This window comes from Bison bison, unplaced genomic scaffold (assembly GCF_000754665.1).
Source record: "Bison bison bison isolate TAMUID 2011002044 unplaced genomic scaffold, Bison_UMD1.0 scf7180017864032, whole genome shotgun sequence".
NCBI lineage: Eukaryota > Metazoa > Chordata > Mammalia > Artiodactyla > Bovidae > Bison > Bison bison.
In genome coordinates, this window is record NW_011494604.1 from 544,320 (window position 1) to 564,331 (window position 20,012).

General features: G+C 36.8%; 1 protein-coding gene across 1 annotated transcript in view; it reads right to left on the bottom strand.

Moving 5' to 3' along the window:
- Positions 1-20,012, bottom strand: part of KPNA1 (karyopherin alpha 1 (importin alpha 5)) — a 72,174-nt gene that overhangs the window by 25,388 nt on the left and 26,774 nt on the right. Inside the window, exons 2-5 of the mRNA XM_010834257.1 lie at positions 18,774-18,907; positions 12,803-12,910; positions 7,749-7,848; positions 5,421-5,515 (exon numbers count right to left, since the gene is read on the bottom strand). Of these exons, the coding sequence (XP_010832559.1) occupies positions 5,421-5,515; positions 7,749-7,848; positions 12,803-12,910; positions 18,774-18,902 (432 nt within the window). The 5' untranslated portion in view covers positions 18,903-18,907. The remainder of the gene's footprint in view (positions 1-5,420; positions 5,516-7,748; positions 7,849-12,802; positions 12,911-18,773; positions 18,908-20,012) is intronic.

Here is a 20,012-nt window from a genome sequence, read left to right on the forward strand (position 1 = left end):
AGGGAGGCCTGGCGTGCTGCAGTTCATGGGGTCGCAAAGAGTCGGACACAACTGAGCGACTGAACTGAACTGATAAGTTCAGGAGACTTTGAAACACTGAATATAACAAAATAAAAACTCATTTTAAATCATCTCTGTAATTAAATTACTACCCAAACCAATGTTCTAGCCCTTTTCAATCTGAGTTGAAACCTGACATTTATACAGGCCTTTATATTTTAAGAGGATTATTCACATACTCTTAGCTGTTCCTTACAACAACCCAGCCAGAGATGCCTTGGTTTTCTAGTTTATTAATGAGGAAACTATCAGCAAAATATCCAATGATCACTAATGATTTGAGTAATGTAAGTCGAAACTAACAAGATAGATAGATAGTAGGCTTATGGACCAAATCAGTTTCCTCTCTGAAACACACCTGTAATAATGACAAGAGCCTTTCAATTGCTTGTGGTTTTGGTATCCAGGGCAAGTAATTTCGATTAATGACATGCCAGATTATTTAGGAAAAGCTGAAAGGAACACAGTTCACCTACAAAGTAGTTTCTTTTGCTTACTAGGAAAATTAACTAGTTTAAGAGAGACATTTGAAGTGAGTACAAAAGCAAACTCTCCTACAAGAAGGAAGACTCCAAGTTCAACAGAGTCATCAGCATCTGAGAACAAGTCAAAAAAATGAAAACTCTGAGGAAAAGCAACCTGTAAAAAATGAATAAAATCAGCACAGACAGCAATCTATATCAAAGAGAGAAAAGGTTTGCAATGAGATTTTGATGCAAAAGAAATGGTAACAACAACCTGAGTAAATAAACAATATATTAAAGAGTTATCAGGGCTTCCCTGGAGGCTCAGTGGTAAAGAATCTGCCTGCAATGCAGGAGATGAGGGTTCAATCCCTGGCTTGAGAAAATCCCCTGAAGAAGGGTACAGCAACCCACTCCAGTATTCTTACTGGAAAATTTCATGGACAGAGGAGCCTGGCGGGCTACAGTCCATAGGGTCACAAAGAGTCAGACGTGACTGAAGCAACTGAACACAACACACACAGAGTTATCAATGAGAAGAAATCAGAATACTAATTGCTCCCAAAATTCAAACTGCTGTTTGATGAGGTTCAGCACCAAAGGTCTCCCAGAGAAAGAATTCTAGATGCCAATGAAGTGAATAAAATGGAGAAAAAAAAAATAAGAGTGATAATGATTAGTAAAATGGAGAATAAGCAAATAATAGCCAGAACATGAATGGAAGAAAATTGGAAATTAGGACTTTTCAACAAAAGAATGTACCAGAGTTGTGTTTATTACTAAGAAGTACATAATGATTATAACCTGAATCCAAAGAAGAGTCAAAGACTCTCTTGGTGAGAATGGAAATCAGAAAGTAATTTTGCCATTACTGGAGACAAAAGGAGATGAATAACTATAACCAGAGAGCCATTGAAAACCAAATCATATTCATGGATTAATGAGGCATTAAAATACACACACACACACACACACAAATGGTGAAGATTACTGTGATGTTTACCTTGTAAAAACTTATCAAGCTCTGTACAATTTTCTACACCAATGTGTATGTGTGACATCTATGTATGTATGTAAGAGACAGAAACAGAGAGAGAAAGGGAGGGACAGGCTGAGAATTCCCCATGAGTTAAACTCCTATTAAAGTGCTGCAAGAAGCAACTTTCTTCTTGTGTTTACATGTATTTAATATGTAAGTATGTTTTTAAAAAACTGGGTGAACTTTGAACTATGTTTCTCTTTCACTGGGTATTACAGTCATTACTTTTTGAGTGTGGTGAATGTTTCAGCCTCAGGTCCCAGACTAGATTCTAACACGAGAGTTGATAACAAAAACAACTGCATAAAGTTATACAGAAATGGCCAGAAAAGGTAATCTAAGTAACCATGCAACTCAAGAAAAACTCAGCAACATGATGAAATGAAAAAAATCCAAGAAATGGTACCATCAGAAGTAATACCCAAAATAACTATAATCTTTACTCCTCTTTGTTGTTCTAAACTACTATATTCTTAGTGTTCTAAGAATGGCATCATGCGAGGAAACAACCTGTCATTCAGCTGTGACTGCTTACAAATTTTAATTCCACTTATTTTTCACTGTCCAGAAATTTCTAAATAAGCCTACAACTGAAATCTGAAGGGCACACTGAAGATTTGTTATGTTCTCTCTTTCTCTTCTCAATCTCTACCTTTTGGTGCCCAGTTCCTTAAATAAGGAAAATGAGAATCCAAAACTGAAGTACTTCTGACCTCCTATCAAGTTTCCCACTCCAGGTTGAAGTACGCCTGGCTCCCTTTCTCCATTTGGATCAGGACTCTGTTGCTGGCCACTTTGCCGGTTCCACTCTGGTTCCTAGCAAATGCCAGGCTCACCTGGAGAGCAAGTGAAAAGAGAGGCTCACATCAGAAAAATAAACCCAGATATCAAACTCTGGAGAGAACAGTGCCTGAGTCATCTGAGCAACCTTTCAAGATAGGTAGAGGGCTCAATGAAGATGGGAAAAACATAGGAGGATGAAGGCTTACTGCAGTTTATCACATTAAGCTTGTAGTGTTAACAAGAAAGGTAGAAATGGGAAAACTAATTTAACTCAAATTTACAACTTTAAGAGGAATATCTGTTTAATGACTGGAACTAAGAGGCAATTTACTTATATTCTAGCTATTTTTGTAAGTTTCTATAAGAAGGTTTGGGAATACATCTCAGCACTGCAAAGGATAGTACAAAAATGTTGGACCTGGACTCAAAAATGCAAACAAAGTGGGTCCAGGGAATACACCATGAGGCAGACCAATCTCATGTCAAGGGCTCAAGTATTCTGAGACCCACATGTTACCAAGCTTGAGAACGCTGTTAGTTAAATGGCATAGTCTGCTTCCAAAGTCCTAGATTCCATCCATGATCATCTCATTTGAGGGCAAGTGAGTATTCAGGTAGCACTGCCAAAAGCAGGCATTTTTATCACCTTGGTTTGCAACACCTCATTGGTTTGGGGATGAGGAAAGCCAGAAAGACAGTAAAGAGACCCTTCACTAGGATTCACAATTCTTTGTATATGGAATGAAGGGATTACATTTGTCCAAGGATTTATTAGTGAGTTAAGCTATCATGACTATGTATTATTACTCTCTTTCTGGAAGAGAAATGGCAAACATCTCATTCCAAAAGACACACTATTCAAATTTCCAATATGCAGTAGGAGTATCAGTGACAACTCACATCCTAGTGCTCTCCAAGGAGACAGAGGAAGGAGTACTCTCCAAGTTTCCCAGAGTATGCCTAATTATTTGACCATGAAGCCTCTTGGAATATATTTATTCCTCCTGCTTTTGGGGTAGTCAAGATTACCCATTAGTCACACTGGAGAAAGAATACTATGTTAAATGTACACAGAAGAAAATCTGAGGATGATGACAGGTTTGTTTTCTCTCTCAGTCTTTGGACTGCTAAGGTGAAAATCATGAGGTGGTCACTTCCAGAGGAATCATTTCTTCATCTTTCACCTTAATAAATAGTCTGTACAAGGGAGGAATCTGAGAATTTTGATACAAGCAAATTAAAGATTTCTGAAGGCTTTTATCTTCAGATATGTTAAGATACAAACTCCAGGATTACAAAATCAAAATGATGTAGAATTTACAAGTGTTAGCTAGGAGATGGAATTGTCTGAGAGAATATACTGCGCTCTTTAGAGAGGACTGGAGAGGGTAGGAATAGGGAAAGATCCAATTCTCTGACATTTTTCATCTTAGGACTAGATGTACCACCTTCCTTTAATGAATCCATTAAGGAACTGGACCTCTTCAACCATCTACTAAAAACCAAAATTAGTTTGGATCTCAAAATTACTCTTGCTGTCAGGGACAGGAAAGAAACATATTTTCACATAAACAAAATGGTAATTTTCCCTACCTCCCTCTTCCTATAAAGCTTTTCAAATGATAAACTGCAGTAAGGCTCTTCATTTGGTCCCTGTGGTTCTCTTGACAGGTTGCTTAGGGGCTCAGGCTCTGATCTCTGCAGTGTTGGTTGTCTGGATTTCCTTTTTTTTCCTGAGAAAAGTCCTCTTTCTTTGCTCTCTAGGTGAACCTGATTATTTTCCATGTGTATGGTGATCCTGGCCTTACATGGGGATCAGAATTACAATCCAGGAGGCAGCTAGCAAAACAGAATCTTAATTCAAATGAACTTGGGAATCAGTAAGTGTCAAACTGGAGAAGAAAACTGATGGGACACTGAAGTACTCTACCTTTTCTGGATTTCTTGTTTTTCCTCTGGAAGGAACTCATCACCGCAACAAAGAGTAAAAGAAAGACAAAGATGGGATGGGAAGAAAGGAGAGAAAATATCAAGACAAAGCATCAAGCTTATGAATTATCAATAGTGCTCTGGACAGTAAGGAACCTGGGGAGAGGAGCTATTACTTATTAAAAAATACCCCAGTCCTTACTGCAGCCTTAGAGTAAGGCAAAGGTAATTATACAAGAGGGTGAAAGTTATCTTTATGATTAACTTGTTATTAGCAAGTATCTACTTGGAAAAATAAGCCATTTTGTAATCTGCATGGGACCTAACTGATCTTTAGAGTTGCAGAATCTTTCTAAAAGGTTTGAATCCCTCAGAAAAGATCCTATAAGTGAGAATTTAGGAATCACATAAATTTGTTAAAGAATAACACAGAAATTGATTCAGCTAATTACTACAAGGAAGTCTAACTACTGAAAGATTACCAGTTTACTTAAGATCTGACTATTCAGAAACAATATAGTATTTTTAAATTTATAGCTAACTTCCAAGATGCGAGTCAGTTCATGGTTCTTTTACTGTAAAAATTATCTAACACCAAAGTTATAGAATTTTCTCTTGGAATTCCTATACAACAGTACTGACAGAGTAAATTAACACAGGAGAAGGCACCCAGATTCCCAAAAAGGCTACGTTCTTGTCAACTCTTTTGGGGTGAGCGGGGGAGAAGATTAATTAGAACCAGGTTTGGGAGTCAGTGAGTCTCTGATCTAGCCCATGTTACAAAGCCCCAAAAAAGCCAACAAGTATAATCTAAAAATCCTTCAAAACCAAATTTTACAGAGTCCGCATTAGGTCCTTAATAGGTCGTCCTCTACTGCAAACAATTCCCTACCAGCTAAGTATGATCCATAGTCATCATAAAATATAATCTTTTACATGAGTAAAAATGACAAGAATTTTAAACAGTAAAACCAAGGACCTGGATGTTTACAAGGAATGAAAGCAGCTTGCAATGGGTTGTCAAGAACATCACTATCAAAAAATTAATCCTTCAACTAGATTAAAATAAGTAACAAATCTGTATACAAAACATAACTTTGCAATGGAAATTAAAATATAAGGCAAGAAATGAAAATGGTCCGCACCTGCAGTGTACAATTCTCTTTTCGTTTGAGGAACTCCACAAACCTGGCCACTACTCCTGGTGTGCTGATGACTTCATCAATAGGAGGATTAGGTTCTGTCTCCCCATAAAATAAAAGAAGAAAAACAATCCTTTGATTTCAAGTCAAGGACTTTATAAAGCTCAAACTTACTTCATAATAGCCCTCCCTCAATTTAAGCATCTCTTTCATGTTGGAAATCTAAAAAAGAAAAAGAAAATGTAAAATTGAGTTCAGTCACTCTGAAACTAGGGTTGCTTAAAAGATTTCAAAATAAGGGACACCTTAACATGAAATGATGGGCAGAATTCCTAAAAATTACTGCCTCTATTATTTTAGAAAACTTACAAAGTAGGGGGAAAACATCAAAAGACAACCACTGTTAAGTCTTTTTTTTTTTTTTTTTTAATATAAATTGTCTTAAGAAACTGGATTAGGAGATTCTGATTTTACAGGATCTAATTTTACAGCTGTAGTGATAAGTAGGTGCCAGCAAAAATAAGAATGACTTGCCAAATTAATCTCATTTTCATTTATGACACAGAGTATCTTATAAATAAAGTCAGTCAACAGAAATGTATTGGGTAAATAGATAAGAAATGTCCTAAACAATTAGCATTGTAATTTCAGCAACAGATCTGACGAAGTTTTTGATGACATTCATGTAGCTCTGCAAGAAGCTGGATAACAGCACTACTAGGGACTCTCAGCCAAGTCAATGGACTCACTGGAAAGAGATGACTAATGGTTCAATGTTAATTTGGTGCAAGCTCTAACGACATATCCTCTGCCTGGTTCAACATTTTTATCAACCATTCATATAAACACAACAAATAAATTTGATGATTACAATAAAAATGAAGTCATTAATATGCTAGATTACAGAAACAACATATAGAAACAACATATAGAAAGAACAATAAGCCAACAATAAGCTGGCAATAAAACAACAGGGGTAAAGTAACATTCATATTTTAACGCAATTTAAAAAATTCACATGGCTACATAGACAAAACCTAAAAACAGTTCATAAAGGAAAGTACTAGGGAGTATGCTGCTGCTGCTAAGCCACTTCAGTCGTGTCCGATTCTGTGCGACCCCACAGACGGCAGCCCACGAGGCTCCCCTGTCCCTGGGATTCTCCAGGCAAGAACACTGGAGTGGGCTGCCATTTCCTTCTCCAATGCATGAAACTGAAAAGTGAAAGTGAAGTCGCTCAGTCGTGTCTGACTCTTAGCGACCCCATGGGCTGCAGCCCACCAGGCTCCTCCATCCATGGAATTTTCCAGGCAAGGGTACTGGAGTGCGGTGCCATTGCCTTCTCCACTAGGGAGTATAGACTGTTGAAAAGACAATGAAACATTACTATGCCATGGCCACCAAAATAAATGATGCTAGCCTGAAGTACATTATTGGCATATATAGTTTCAAGATAAGGAAGACAATCTCCCACACACTTTAGAGTAATAAGAATGTAATAAGTATCATATTCTAATTATCACATTTTAAGAATGGCTGGCAAACCAGAATACAGACAGGGAAGTAGCAATGTGGCAAAAAGCCTTAGAAAACCACACTGTCTGAGAAAATCATTTCAGCATGCTGAAAAGAGGTAAGACATTTTTAGAACGGGGTGGGGGGGAGGAGGTATTTTTACAGGTTGCTGTGCACAAAACAATTATCTTTTTCCATGGTGCTACGTTTTCATTCTGGTTATCTTCAAGAGATATATTAATTTATCACTAATGATTCCAAATAACCATAACCTACTATTGGGGGGCAGGAAGGAAGGCCAACTATTTTAAGTATTTACTATCAATATTTCCATATGGCTTAGAGTTCCAGAGTTCTTACGTGCTCAGAAGACAAGAAGTATCACATCTCATCCTACTCTAATTATACCCAAAAAAAAAAAAAAGGCAGTTATCCTCTCCACTAATAAATCCATACTTAAATCAGCAATAAACTGCTAACATTAAAATCAATAATCACTACTCTTCCAAGTGATACTTTAAGTTTTTCTTAAAAGAGAGTGGAGTTTCTCATTTTAAATTAACATGAAATGTTGCTACTCTTATCACTTTAAGATCTTTTATAAAATGCCTCAGATAGGAAAATAATGCTACCTTCTGGTACTGGTAAGATCACACAAATAAAAAAAGAAATTAAAAAACTAGCCATGTCTATCAGCATCCTTTTATTCTGTTGATAGACATACTCCAAAGCAAGCTATCTATGTGTAAAAAATAGATTATGGGAAAGTAATATTCTGTACATAAATGAAAAATACTTAACATATTCAGAACTCACCTTTTGAAAGCAGTTTTCTGAATTTCTGTGTTGCTGAAAGCTGTTGCTCTGGGCTATTGGAAAATATCATTTCAATCATGTCAGAAGTAATAACACCACCCTGGAATCACAAATAAAAAGCATATATAATAAAATTTTAACTTAAATTCAAAGGAAAACAAAGATAAGTGGCCAAGTTACTGAGTTACAGAAAGGTAGCATAATCTTTGCATGTATAAATGCATGAGATGATTAATAATACAATGAAGCCAAAAATCTTTGTCTATCATTAAAAAACTCACAACTGTTGAGAAAGTAACCTTAATAGTAAACACTAAGATAAGGCATTTATTCTTCTTCCTCTCCTGCTCAACACATGGCTGGCTGTTCCTTGCATTCAGATTAAATGTTAAGTTCTAAAACAAGGCTTTTCCTGGCCTCCAAATCTAAAGCAGCTCCTCTCTCTCTACCACATCATTCCACTTTAATCCTATACCCAGCCCTTTTCACTATCATTCTTCTTAGTTACCTGTTTATTGTTTAGGTCCCCCAGTATTCTATAAGCTTCACGAAAGCCAAACACCCTATCTTACTACTTTATCCCTGATGGCTGGCATACTGTAGATGCTCAACAAATATTTACTGAATGAATACACAGTAGTCTTGTATAAATCACAGATTCTAGCCACTACCAAATTCAACAGCTGACTCTTAAAGTTTCTATTGTCTTGCTTTATAAAAACCTTTCACTTTCCCACTAGTCTCTTGCTGTTTTAGTGCTTTCCCAAAACCCATCCTCAGCATTAGTAAACTTATTTCTCAGGATCACTTGTCACAATGAAATAAAGTTCTTATCATTTCATGAAAGGTAATAATAAGATAAATAGAGGAAAACTGCACTAAGTTGTAAATGCTAGATGGTTGGTAAGCAATATCTAACACTTAAGAATAACGAATAAAGGATAAAAATGGTGGAGACCTAATAGATGTTGAAGAGATCAAGAAAAGATGGAAAGAATACACTGAAGAACTGTATAAAAAAGATCTTAATGAAACAGATTACTACAATGGTGTGATTAGTTACCCAGAGCCAGACATTCTGAAATGCAAAGTCAAGTGGGCCTTAAGAAGCACTGCTGTTAATAAAGTTAGTGGATGCAATGAAATTCCAGCAGAACTATTCAAATCCCTAAAGGAGGATGCCATCAAGGTTTTGCATTCATTATGTCAGCAAATCTGGAAGACCCAGCAGCGGCCACAGGACTGGAAAAGGTCAATCCTCAGTCCAATTTCCAGGAAGGGTAGTACCAAAGAATGTGCTAACAATCAGATGAGTGCTAACCATTGCACTCATCTCCCATGCCAGTAAGGTCATGCTTAAAATCTTACCTGCTAGGCATCAGCATTATGTAAACCAAGAACTTCCAGATGTCCAAGCTGGATTCAGAAAAGGAAGAGGAACTAGAGATCAAATTGCCAACATTTGCTGGATTATAGAGAAAGTAAGGGAATTTCAGAAAAACATCTATCTATGTTTCATCGACTATGCTAAAGCCTTGGACTATGTAGATCATGACCAACTGTGGAAAGCTCTTGAGAGAGATGGGAATACCAGACCATATTACTTGTCTCCTAAAAAACCTGTATACGGTTCAAGAAGCAATAGTTAGAACCCTATATGGAAAAACTGATTAGTTCAAGATTGAGAAAGGAGTACAATAGGACTGTCTGCTGTCACCCTATTTGTTTAACCTATACGCTTAGGAGAAATGCCAGGCTGGATGAGTTACAAGTTGGAATCAAGATAGGTGGGAGAAACATCAACAACCTCAGATATGCGGATGACACCACTCTAATGGCAGAAAGTGAAGAGGAACTAAAGAGCCTCTTTTTGAGGGTGAAGGAGGAGAGTCAAAGAGTCGGCTTAAGACCAAAAATTTAAAAAACTAGTATCATGGCATCCAGCCCATTACTGCACGGTAAAGAAGGGGAAAAGGTGGAAATAGTGACTGATTTCCTCTTCTTAGGCTCCAAAATCACTGCAGGTGGTGACTGCAGCCATATCAGAAAATGATTGCTTCTTGGCAGGAAGTGATGACAAGCCTAGACAGTGTGTTGAAAAGCAGAGACATTACTCTGCTGACAAAGATCCGTATAGTCAAGGCTATGGTCTTCCCAGTGGTCATGTATGACTGTGAGAGCTCGACCATAAAGAAGGCAGAATACCAAAGAATCGATGCCATCAAACTGTGGTGCTGGAGAAGTCTTCTGAAAGTCCCTTGGACAGCAAGAAGATCAAAGCAGTCAATCTTAAGGGAGATCAATCCTGAATATTCACTGGAAGGACTGATGCTAAAGCTGAAGCTCCAGTATTCTGGTCATCTGATGCGAACATACGACTAATTGGAAAAGTCCCTGATGCTGCAAAAGATTGAGGGCAGAAGAAGAGAGCATCAGAGGATGAGATGGCTGGTCAGCATCACTGATGCAATGAACATGAACTTAGGCAAACTCCGGGCGATGGAGAGGGACAGGGAGGCCTGGCATGCTGCAGTCCATGGGAGTCCAAGAATAACCCATGGGAGAATGAAGCATTCTGCTCTTAAGAGTCAGAAAAGTAACTTTTCAAAGTAACTTTGAAACTTATAAGTCTGATTCCTGAATAAACAAAAGTGCCTACATGATCCTGTTAAGACTATGCTTTCACAAATATCTTTGTTTTCTTCCCTCTCTTATCCCTTTATCATGTAAGATATATTGACTTTACATTCACAGTATTTAAATACAGTTAACTTTACATCATAGCAAGTTAAAGGATATCAAAGAGTGAAATAACCATCACTCAAGGACTTTTCCCCTTCTGAGGAAAAGATTAGTAGATCTTTAGCTGCATGAAGGACAGCTATATTATGTTATGAGGATGTATGATCTTGTCATCGTCTTTATCTGAGACTCAGTTTAAAGACCTGCATATGGATGGCACAATGACAAGAAGTAGATTGGGATAGTTAATTTTATGTGTTAACTTGGTTAGGTTGTGGTACCCAGCCATTTGGACAAACACCAGTCTAAATGTTGCCGTTGTCTAAATGTTGTCTAAAGGTTATTTTTTAGATGTGATTAACATTTTAATCAATACACATTATCCTCCAAAATGTGCATGGGCCTTATTCAATTAGTTGAAGGGCAAAGATTGAGATTTCTTAAAAGAAGGAAATCAGTCTCAAACTTTTACCTGAATTTCCAGCCTACTAGCTTACCCTACAAATTTCAGACTTACCAGCTCCAACAATTGCATGAGCCAATTACTGAAAACTCAAATAATCAATGGATCAACCAATCTCTCTCTTCCTCTCTCCCAATCCCCAAATGTGTTCTATTAACTCTGTAGAACCCTAATACAGTTCACAAAATATGTCATAATCATTTAACATCTACTTGGAAAAAAAAAAAAAGACAGCTCAACTTCCTGAAGAGTCTGTAAGAATTCACCACAAAATGATAGTGTTGGCAACACGTTTACATAGATTTCAAAGCAATTTAAACTGCTCTAATCCCAAAAGAAAGCTGGTCCATAAAAACTGAAAGAGAAAAAAAAAACTGTAAAATACTGTGCATAATATACTATTATTTGTCAAAAAGAAAGGGATTTTTCTCAAAAGGAATAAGTTGAGAATTTAGTAACAGTGGCTGTCAGCAGGGAAAGAAATTGGGTAAGGTAGAAGAGAAAAAGATTTTTCTTTTTTTGAAAATCATGTATATATATATGATTTGTTAAAACATTATATACAATTGATCAAAATAAACTGAAAACCTAGACTAGTGTTATATCCATATAAGTAAAGCATAATTTACAGATAAGTTTATGTAACCCTCAATAAAGTTACAAAATGGGTTACAGTAGAAAATTTCAACAGTTGTGATGTAGAATCAATGTTTTAAAACATACGAATATGCCCAATTTTGTACTCTGAATGAGTAACAAATTGGGAATTCCTTAAAAGCATGCCTTGTTATCAACTTTTTTCTTTAACTTTTTTTTTTAATTCATTTATTTTAATTGGAGGCTAATTACTTTACAATATTGTGGTAGTTTCTACCAAACATTCACAGGAATCAGCCATGGGTGTACATGTGTTCCCCATCCTGAACCCCCTCTCACCTCCCGCCCCATGCCATCCCTCAGGATCATCCCAGTGCACCAGCACCCTGTCTCATGCATCAAACCTGGACTGCTGATGTACTTCACATATGATAATATACATGTTTCAATGCTATTCTCTCAAATCATCCCACCCTCGCCTTCTCCCACAGAGTCTAAAAGTCTGTTCTTTACATCTGTGAGTCCTGCTGTCTCACATATAGGTTCATCGTTACCATCTTTCTAAATTCCATATATGTGTGTTAATATACTGTATTGGTGCTTTTCTTTCTGACTTACTTCGCTCTGTATAATAGGCTCCAGTTTCATCCACCTCATTAGAACTGATTCAAATGCAAAAAATATGGAACACTTCACGAATCTGCATGTCCTTCTTGCACAGGGGCCATGCTAATCTTCTCTGTATCGTTCCAATTTTAGTGTATGTGCTGCCGAAGCAAACACATCTTTAACTTTTTATTTCGTACTGTGGTATGGTTGATTAACAGAACAGCAAAGCCCTTGTTATCAACTTCTAAGGAATAATTTTATAACTATCTTTTAAAGTTTCAACAGCTGAATTAACTCATAATTTAGTTATTCTGTTAAACTGCATGCTATTCAAAATATAATAAACACTTAATGAACCGTGAGTTTACAGATATAGTTTCCTTTTAAAAATGAAACACCAAGTACTTTTTGTAGCCATCTAACCTATTTTTTTAATTCTTTTCTTGGCTGTACCTCATGGCTTCCAAGATCTCAGTTTCCCAACCATGGACTGAATGTAGGCCACAGCCATGAAAGCCCAGAATCCTAATCACTAGGCCACCAGGAAACTCCCCTACCTTTTTTTTTAAACTCCAAAAAAGATCTAAACCTCGTATCTTCATCAGAAAAAAGTAAAAAGCATTTATTTCATTATCCTACTTACTGGTGCCATCTCCATGTTATTAATCTGAGCCTCATGAAAGCCTCCATCTGACATAACTTCTTCTTCTGTTTCTTCTTCTGCTGTAGCAACATTTCTTCTCTTGAATAACTGAAAAATAAAAGATTGTTACTAAACTAAAATAACACAAGGTAGTTCAACATTCAAACACTAGGCACCCCACTTTTAAAAGGCAATAAAGACGGAGCTTTTTGAAAATCATTTTTAAAATTCTAATGTTTGTGCCTCCTTCAACCTTTCTGATGAGGAACTATTTCAGAATTCTCCAGTCTTATAATCTAATGCAATTAACTACTACAAGATATTGAAAGGTTGTTGTTGAATCACGCAAAGACACCGGGATTCTTGGCCCCCGGAGGAGGAGAATTCAATCCGGGGCCAGAGACGAGGCTTGATTACTCAGAGCTTTTGAAGTTTTATTAAAGTATAACGGAGATAGAGAAAGCTTCTGACATAGGCATCAGAAGGGGGCAGAAGAGTACCCCCCTGCTAGTCTTCAGCTGGACGTTATATAGTCACTAGCAGTCTGCTAATGAAAGAAAGGAATGTCTTAAAATTCAGAATGGCACCAGGCCCCTCACCCATAAGATGCATTTTGGAATAATCTTGGCACCAAATGGTTTATCCTGGGCCATAAAATGATTAACTTGAATCTTGAAGAAGGGCAGACCACCAAATAAATAGTTTCATTTACATAGATTAGGGGAACAATATCTGAGTATAACATACTGGTTTGTCAAGTAGGTTTTGAGCCAAGAGGCGGAACTCTGACTTGAAGACAGAGTTTGGAGATAAATGCATAGTACATTAGCATAGCTTAAGACAAACATTTCCATAAGAAAAAGGCATTGGTTATCTCTAGGTTTGAGAATAGTTAACTTCAGGTGAAACCAGGTGTCCTTATGGCAACACAGTATTTTAAGAGAAACCTCCTTTTAAATTTGTATAGAGAAGGAAAAAATATTGCTAGTTTGTTTCCTCCTGCCGCTTAAGAGAGATAAAAATGTCTGACACTTGCAGGCTATTTCCTCCGTTTGGAGACCCTTGGCCTTCCTGCCTGTTACCCTCTTAATATTATCACCAACACTTGATGAGGTAAAACTTACCAATAGAGGCCTGACACTACACGACACATAAAAAAGTAAAGTTGAAAAAGAAGCAGGGCATGCTTGGTCATTTCACTCCTTAAGTAGTTGACAGGACAGACGTACCAATACATCAGGAAAAATAGGATAAAAATGCTGCTGCTAAGTCGCTTCAGTCGTTCGTGTCTGACTGTGCGACCCCATAGACGGCAGCCCACCAGGCTCCCCGGTCCTCGGGATTCTCCAGGCAAGAACACTGGAGTGGGTTGCCATTTCCTTCTCCAATGCATGAAAGTGAAAAGTGAAAGTGAAGTCGCTCAGTCGTCCGACTCTTCACGACCCCTGGTAGCCTGCAGCCTACCAGGCTCCTCTGCCCATGGGATTTTCCAGGCAAGAGTACTGGAGTGGGCTGCCATTGCCTAACTTAATACCTCCCTCCTAATCCTAATGGATGGTGGATAAAGATTTCCTGACCTTCCCAATCTGTCCAGCAACCAATGATGACAAATGATGACTGCTTGAACGCTACTTTTAAAGCACCTATTAATTTGTGGAGGCAAAGGAGAATAGTTCTAATTAAAAGAAACCCACTACAGTGCCTTCCATTACATACTAGGAAGTACACTTATTCATCAAGCCATGGTAGAGTAACAACAACTTATCCTCTCGCCCTATATGACTAAAAAAAGCAGACAAAATCCCTAAAATAATAGTTATCAGACACCAGATTACAGGCAACAGAGGCAGTGATCCTTCAGAAGAAGAGAAACAAGATTAGTCCTATTGCCTCAGATTGCCTGGATGGAGTTTCTAGGCTACAGCAGTTAGAGTGAACCTAACAGGGTCAAGCAGCCCCCTCAATTGAGATGGCATTCAGAACCAAGGAGGCCAAGATATCTACAATCTAAAGGCAGGTTATTTAAGACAAAGAAATCAACCAAAAGAAAGAACTCCAAAACCTGCAGAAGGTTCCCCTTAATTAGCTTTGTACTGACAAGCACAGGTGGTATGAGGAAACAATCAAAAGCTGGAAAAGAAATTGCCTTCAAGGAGCATGCAGAACAATTTTAGAGGTCACACAGGTTAAGAAATCATTCATGTTTCACCTGGCTGGAATAGAAAAGTGAACAGTTCCCTGGTGGCTCAGATGGTAAAGAGTTCACCTGCAATACTGGAGATCCAAGTTCCATCCCTGGGTTGGGAAGACCTAATATTTGGGGCACTGAGTAGAATACTCAGAAGGGTATCGACTCAGCAGAAAGGTAAATTAGTCCTAGATTATATATGCAAACTGGTTTCAAATAACTTAACTACATGCAATGACAAATTCAGAGAATTATACATATTAAAAGAATACAAAAACTCAAACAACAGGAGGTAAAAATCACAATGCTCTGTATTCAATCAATAACTACAAGCACACAAGAAGAAAAGACTACCTATGAGGAAAAGAAAAGGCAATCATATCAATCAAAATCACCTAGAAAAGCAAAAGATGGCAGAACTAGACAAGGAGTTAAAATAGTTATAAATATATTCCATATGTTCAACACTACAAAAAAGTATAAACATGATGAGAGATTTTTAAAAAATATTTTAAAAAAGCAAATCAAACATCTAGATATAAAAAATACAATTTGGGTGTGATTAAGAGCAGATACTGTAGAAGAAAAGATTAGGGAATCTAAGGACATCACAAAATAAAAGAGATGGAAAAAAAGGCTGAGAAAATATGTACAAAATGTAAGTCAGCTGTGTGACATCAAGTACTTACTGTACTTGCAACTGGAGCCTCAAGGTGGGGGTAGGGGAATAAATTTGGAAAATCAGTGGCCAAAACTTTTCCAAATCTGTGAAAAATACAAACCCACAAATCCAAAATCTCTAAGAACTCCAGGAAGAAATATGAAGAAAACATGATAGGACATTATATCAAACTGTTTACACTCAGGAATAAAAAGATAAAAGACAAAGTAGCCAAAGGTAAAAGACATTTCACAAGCAGGGAAACAAAGGTAAGACCAACAGAAAACTTGCTGCTGGAAACAATGGAAGCCGCTGAGTGTGGATCAAACACATTTAAAGTATCAAAAGAGACTCTGGTATAGCCACTGCAGAAGTTCCTCAAAAAATGAAACAAGAATGAAATTTTGCTATTTGCAAGAAAGTGGATGAACCTAGAGAGGATTATGCTTAGTGAAATAAGTCAGAAAGAAAGACAATAGATACTCTATGTTATCACTTATATGTAGAATCTAAAACAAAAAACAAATATCAAAGGAGAAACAGACTCACAGATGGAAAAAAAATTATCTATCCTTCCTACAAATATCATATACCAATGTTAGCTATGGTCATGATGTACACTGTATCCCTAGCATTTATGTATCTTGGACCTGGAAGTTTGTACCTTTGGATCACTTTCCTCCAATTCTCCCTCCCCTAATCATCCACCTCTGGTAACTACAAGTCTGATCTCTTTTTCTAGGAGTTCAGGTTTTTTGTCTTTTAGATTCCACATATAAATATGTGTCTTTCTCTGGCTTATCTCACTCCACACAATGCCTTCAAAGTCCATCCTTGCTGTCTCAAAAAATCAGTTTTAAAAAAGAAACTACCAAAACAATCATGATTTATTTACCATATAAGTTGTACATACCATATAAAATTATATACCATGAAATTGTCAACATGGGAAAAGTTGGCTGTCTACAACTTTTATCAACTTGCTTACTTTACAAGATATTTCTTTAAAAACATCAAGCAAACCTTCATTCTTTATTATTACAGTTTAAACTTTTTAGCAGCATTATGTTACCTACTCACATTGAGTTAGCAAGATTCTGCTTATTTCAAAATATTTTAATAGTAACTATAAATTTCATCTTTTTATACATAAAAAAATATAAAACTGGCTCAATCAGAATGACATCAACTAATAAATTTAAAATTTTGTTCTACTGGCATCAAATAAACAAAGGTCATTTATATAGTGCCTCCTAAATAACAGATACTAAGTACTAGTCTGCTGAAAGGAAAGCTCTAACAGCTCTGCTGTTATCTTCTGTGTACTTGGCAGCATTAATTTCTGTCCTACCCTCAAATCTAGCTGCACAGCTGGCCAAAGCCTGTGTCTTTTCCCGATAGATGACTGAGCAACTGTGGAAAGAGAAACAGTACTTAAATGAATTTTTACTGATGTTTACTATTTTACAAATTAGGCATGAAACAAGTACTGCTGTGATAGTAAGAAGCCTAATTTGCTTTACCAGTTCTCCCTACATAAGATGGCACATATGAAACAACAAAATTAAAATTTTAAATACAATAATATTCCAAAACCCTATCATACAAATGTATTGAGGCCCTATCACAGTTCCAGATGTCATACAATGAAGATGACAGAACATCAACTACAAAGGTTTTTAGTCAGGTAAATGGGATCATACTTGCCACTGACAGAGAATCTGCCTTCAGACAATTAAATATGAAAAACTTATTTTGTTTATATAAATTTTACAATGAAGTCCAATAACATGAAGTTCCTATCACCAAGAAGAAAACAGTATAAAATAAATACTGTTATTCGCAGACTGCCATTACATCATCTTCAAATGGCTTTATGCTAAATATAACGCATAGTCTACTGGTTATATTCAGATCTATACTTGTTCTTGTGTGCATACATACATGTAATTCATATTTACATGTGAATATGTAACAGTGCTGTTACCCCCAAATAGTACAATTTACCCCCAAAATAGAAGCTAAATAAGAGCTCATCCAAAGAAAAGGTTCCACTTCAAATAAGACACAGAGATGAATAAAGATGCAACAAGAAACCAAGAGAAATGCATTCTTTTATGAGTAAGTGGTTGCTTTCAAAAGATGGTAAAGCAGACTGTTAAGAACTTAATTTGCTGTACCTGGACTTCAAATAATTGGATTATCCAGTGCAGTGTTATGCAAAAGAATAGTGTATGTTGAATAACTCAGTGTAACTGTAAAATATTTATAACAGATTACCTATGAGATTACCTATGAGATTACCTATTTCTCATGTATGAAGGGTACTGACTATTCACCTTCCTTTTATGGAGCTTTTTATAGTGTGGGGGTCAAATGTCCTTCCAAACTGAAGTCTTAGCCAAAAAAAATAAATAAATAAAACAACCTAAGTGCTCTACCTTTAATTTCCTGGCCAAAAGTGATGGACCATTTGTCCTAAGGATTTTTAGAGAAAGGTAAAATGATGGTGAGTGTCAGATTCTCCTGCAGATGTTCTAAGGTTAAAAATGATCAAAATCCTTGTCCTAAATGTCATTATGAATAATACAGAATTTAGGGGTGAAAAGACTGACTTCTTGAAATTCTGTTTAAAATACTAGGTACTAAAGAAATATGAAGATAGACACAAAGCAAGTACAGCAAACTGTTGACAAACAATGAACCCAAAGAATGGGTTTATGAGATTCATTATCTATTCTTTATTTCTGTACATGTTGATAAATTTTCAAATTAAACTTTAGAAGGAAAAGCAAGGGACTAATTCTCAAATTGGTCACCTGAGAATTCATTAATACACACACAGAATCTTAAAAGAAATTGTAACTTTAGAAAAATAAAACAAACAGGCCAAAATATTAAGTAGTAATTAAATAGTAATTGGGAACATGAGAACCTCATTCTTATATTCTACTTTACATCACCTCCACTCCCATACCCCTAAAATAAGTTGATTTTATTGTTGGGAGGGGGATATACATATATATTACACATTACTAAAATTAAGATACAGGAAGGTGCAGCCAGGATTGAAACAGAACATTAAGTTCTTTAAGAAAAATTAGTATGGGTAAAGGACTTACCTGCTCTTCTCTTTTCTGTTTACGTAACTGTAGTCCTTCTTCCTCCCTCCTTCTGCGCATCTCATCAGGATTCAGGGACTTATTTTTGTAACTTTTCAGGCGAAAGTTCTCCTTTCCTGGGGTAGTCATGATTTCTACAAAAATGAGAGGAAAGAGAGGAGCTTAGCTTACTAGGAATCCTAGAGCTCTGTTACTTTAATAGTTCACTTTTTTAAACATATAAATGCCCAGGAATGTCTAAAAGCTAAACAGCTTTATTAAAGTCTGCAATTCAGTGTCTTTTAGCATATTCACAATTATATGCAATCAACACCAGTCAATTTTAAAAGATTTTCACCACCTCAAAAAGCTATTGCTTCTAGTCTGGATATTTCATATGAATTGAATATGTCTGATCTTCTGTGAATGGTTTCTTCCACTTAGTATAGTATTTTCAAAGCTCATCCAAGTTTCAGCATATATTAGTACTTTATTCCTTTTTGACTGAATAATATCCCATTGTATAGATATACTCCATTATATTTATCCACTCATCAAATGACGGACATTCGGGTTCTTTCCATTTTTTTGGCTACTCTGAAAAGTGCTTCCATAAACACTTATGGACAAGTTTTTATGCAGATCTGTTGTCATTTCTCTTGGGTACATATCTATATACTCCATTTAATCATTTCAAGAAGTGCCAAACTATTTTTCCAAAGTGGCTGCACCATTTTACATTTACAAAAGCAGTGTACAAGGGTTGCCAATTTCTCCACATCCTCACCAACACCTGCTATCACAACTTTTTTTTAAACTGAAGGATCAGTTCAGTTCAGTCACTCAGTCGTGTCCGACCCTTTGCGACCCCATGAATTGCAGCACGCCAGGGCTCCCTGTCCATCACCAACTCCCGGAGTTCACTCAGACTCACGTCCATCGAGTCAGTGATGCCATCCAGCCATCTCATCCTCTGTCGACCCCTTCTCCTCCTGCCCCCAATCCCTCCCAGCATCAGTGTCTATTCCAATGAGTCAACTCTTCACATGAGGTGGCCAAAGTATTGGAGTTTCAGCTTTAGCATCATTCCTTCCAAAGAAATCCCAGGGCTGATCTCCTTCAGAATGGACTGGTTGGATCTCCTTGCAGTCCAAGGGACTCTCAAGAGTCTTCTCCAACACCACAGTTCAAAAGCATCAATTCTTCGACACTCAGCTTTCTTCACAGTCCAACTCTCACATCCATACATGACCACTGGAA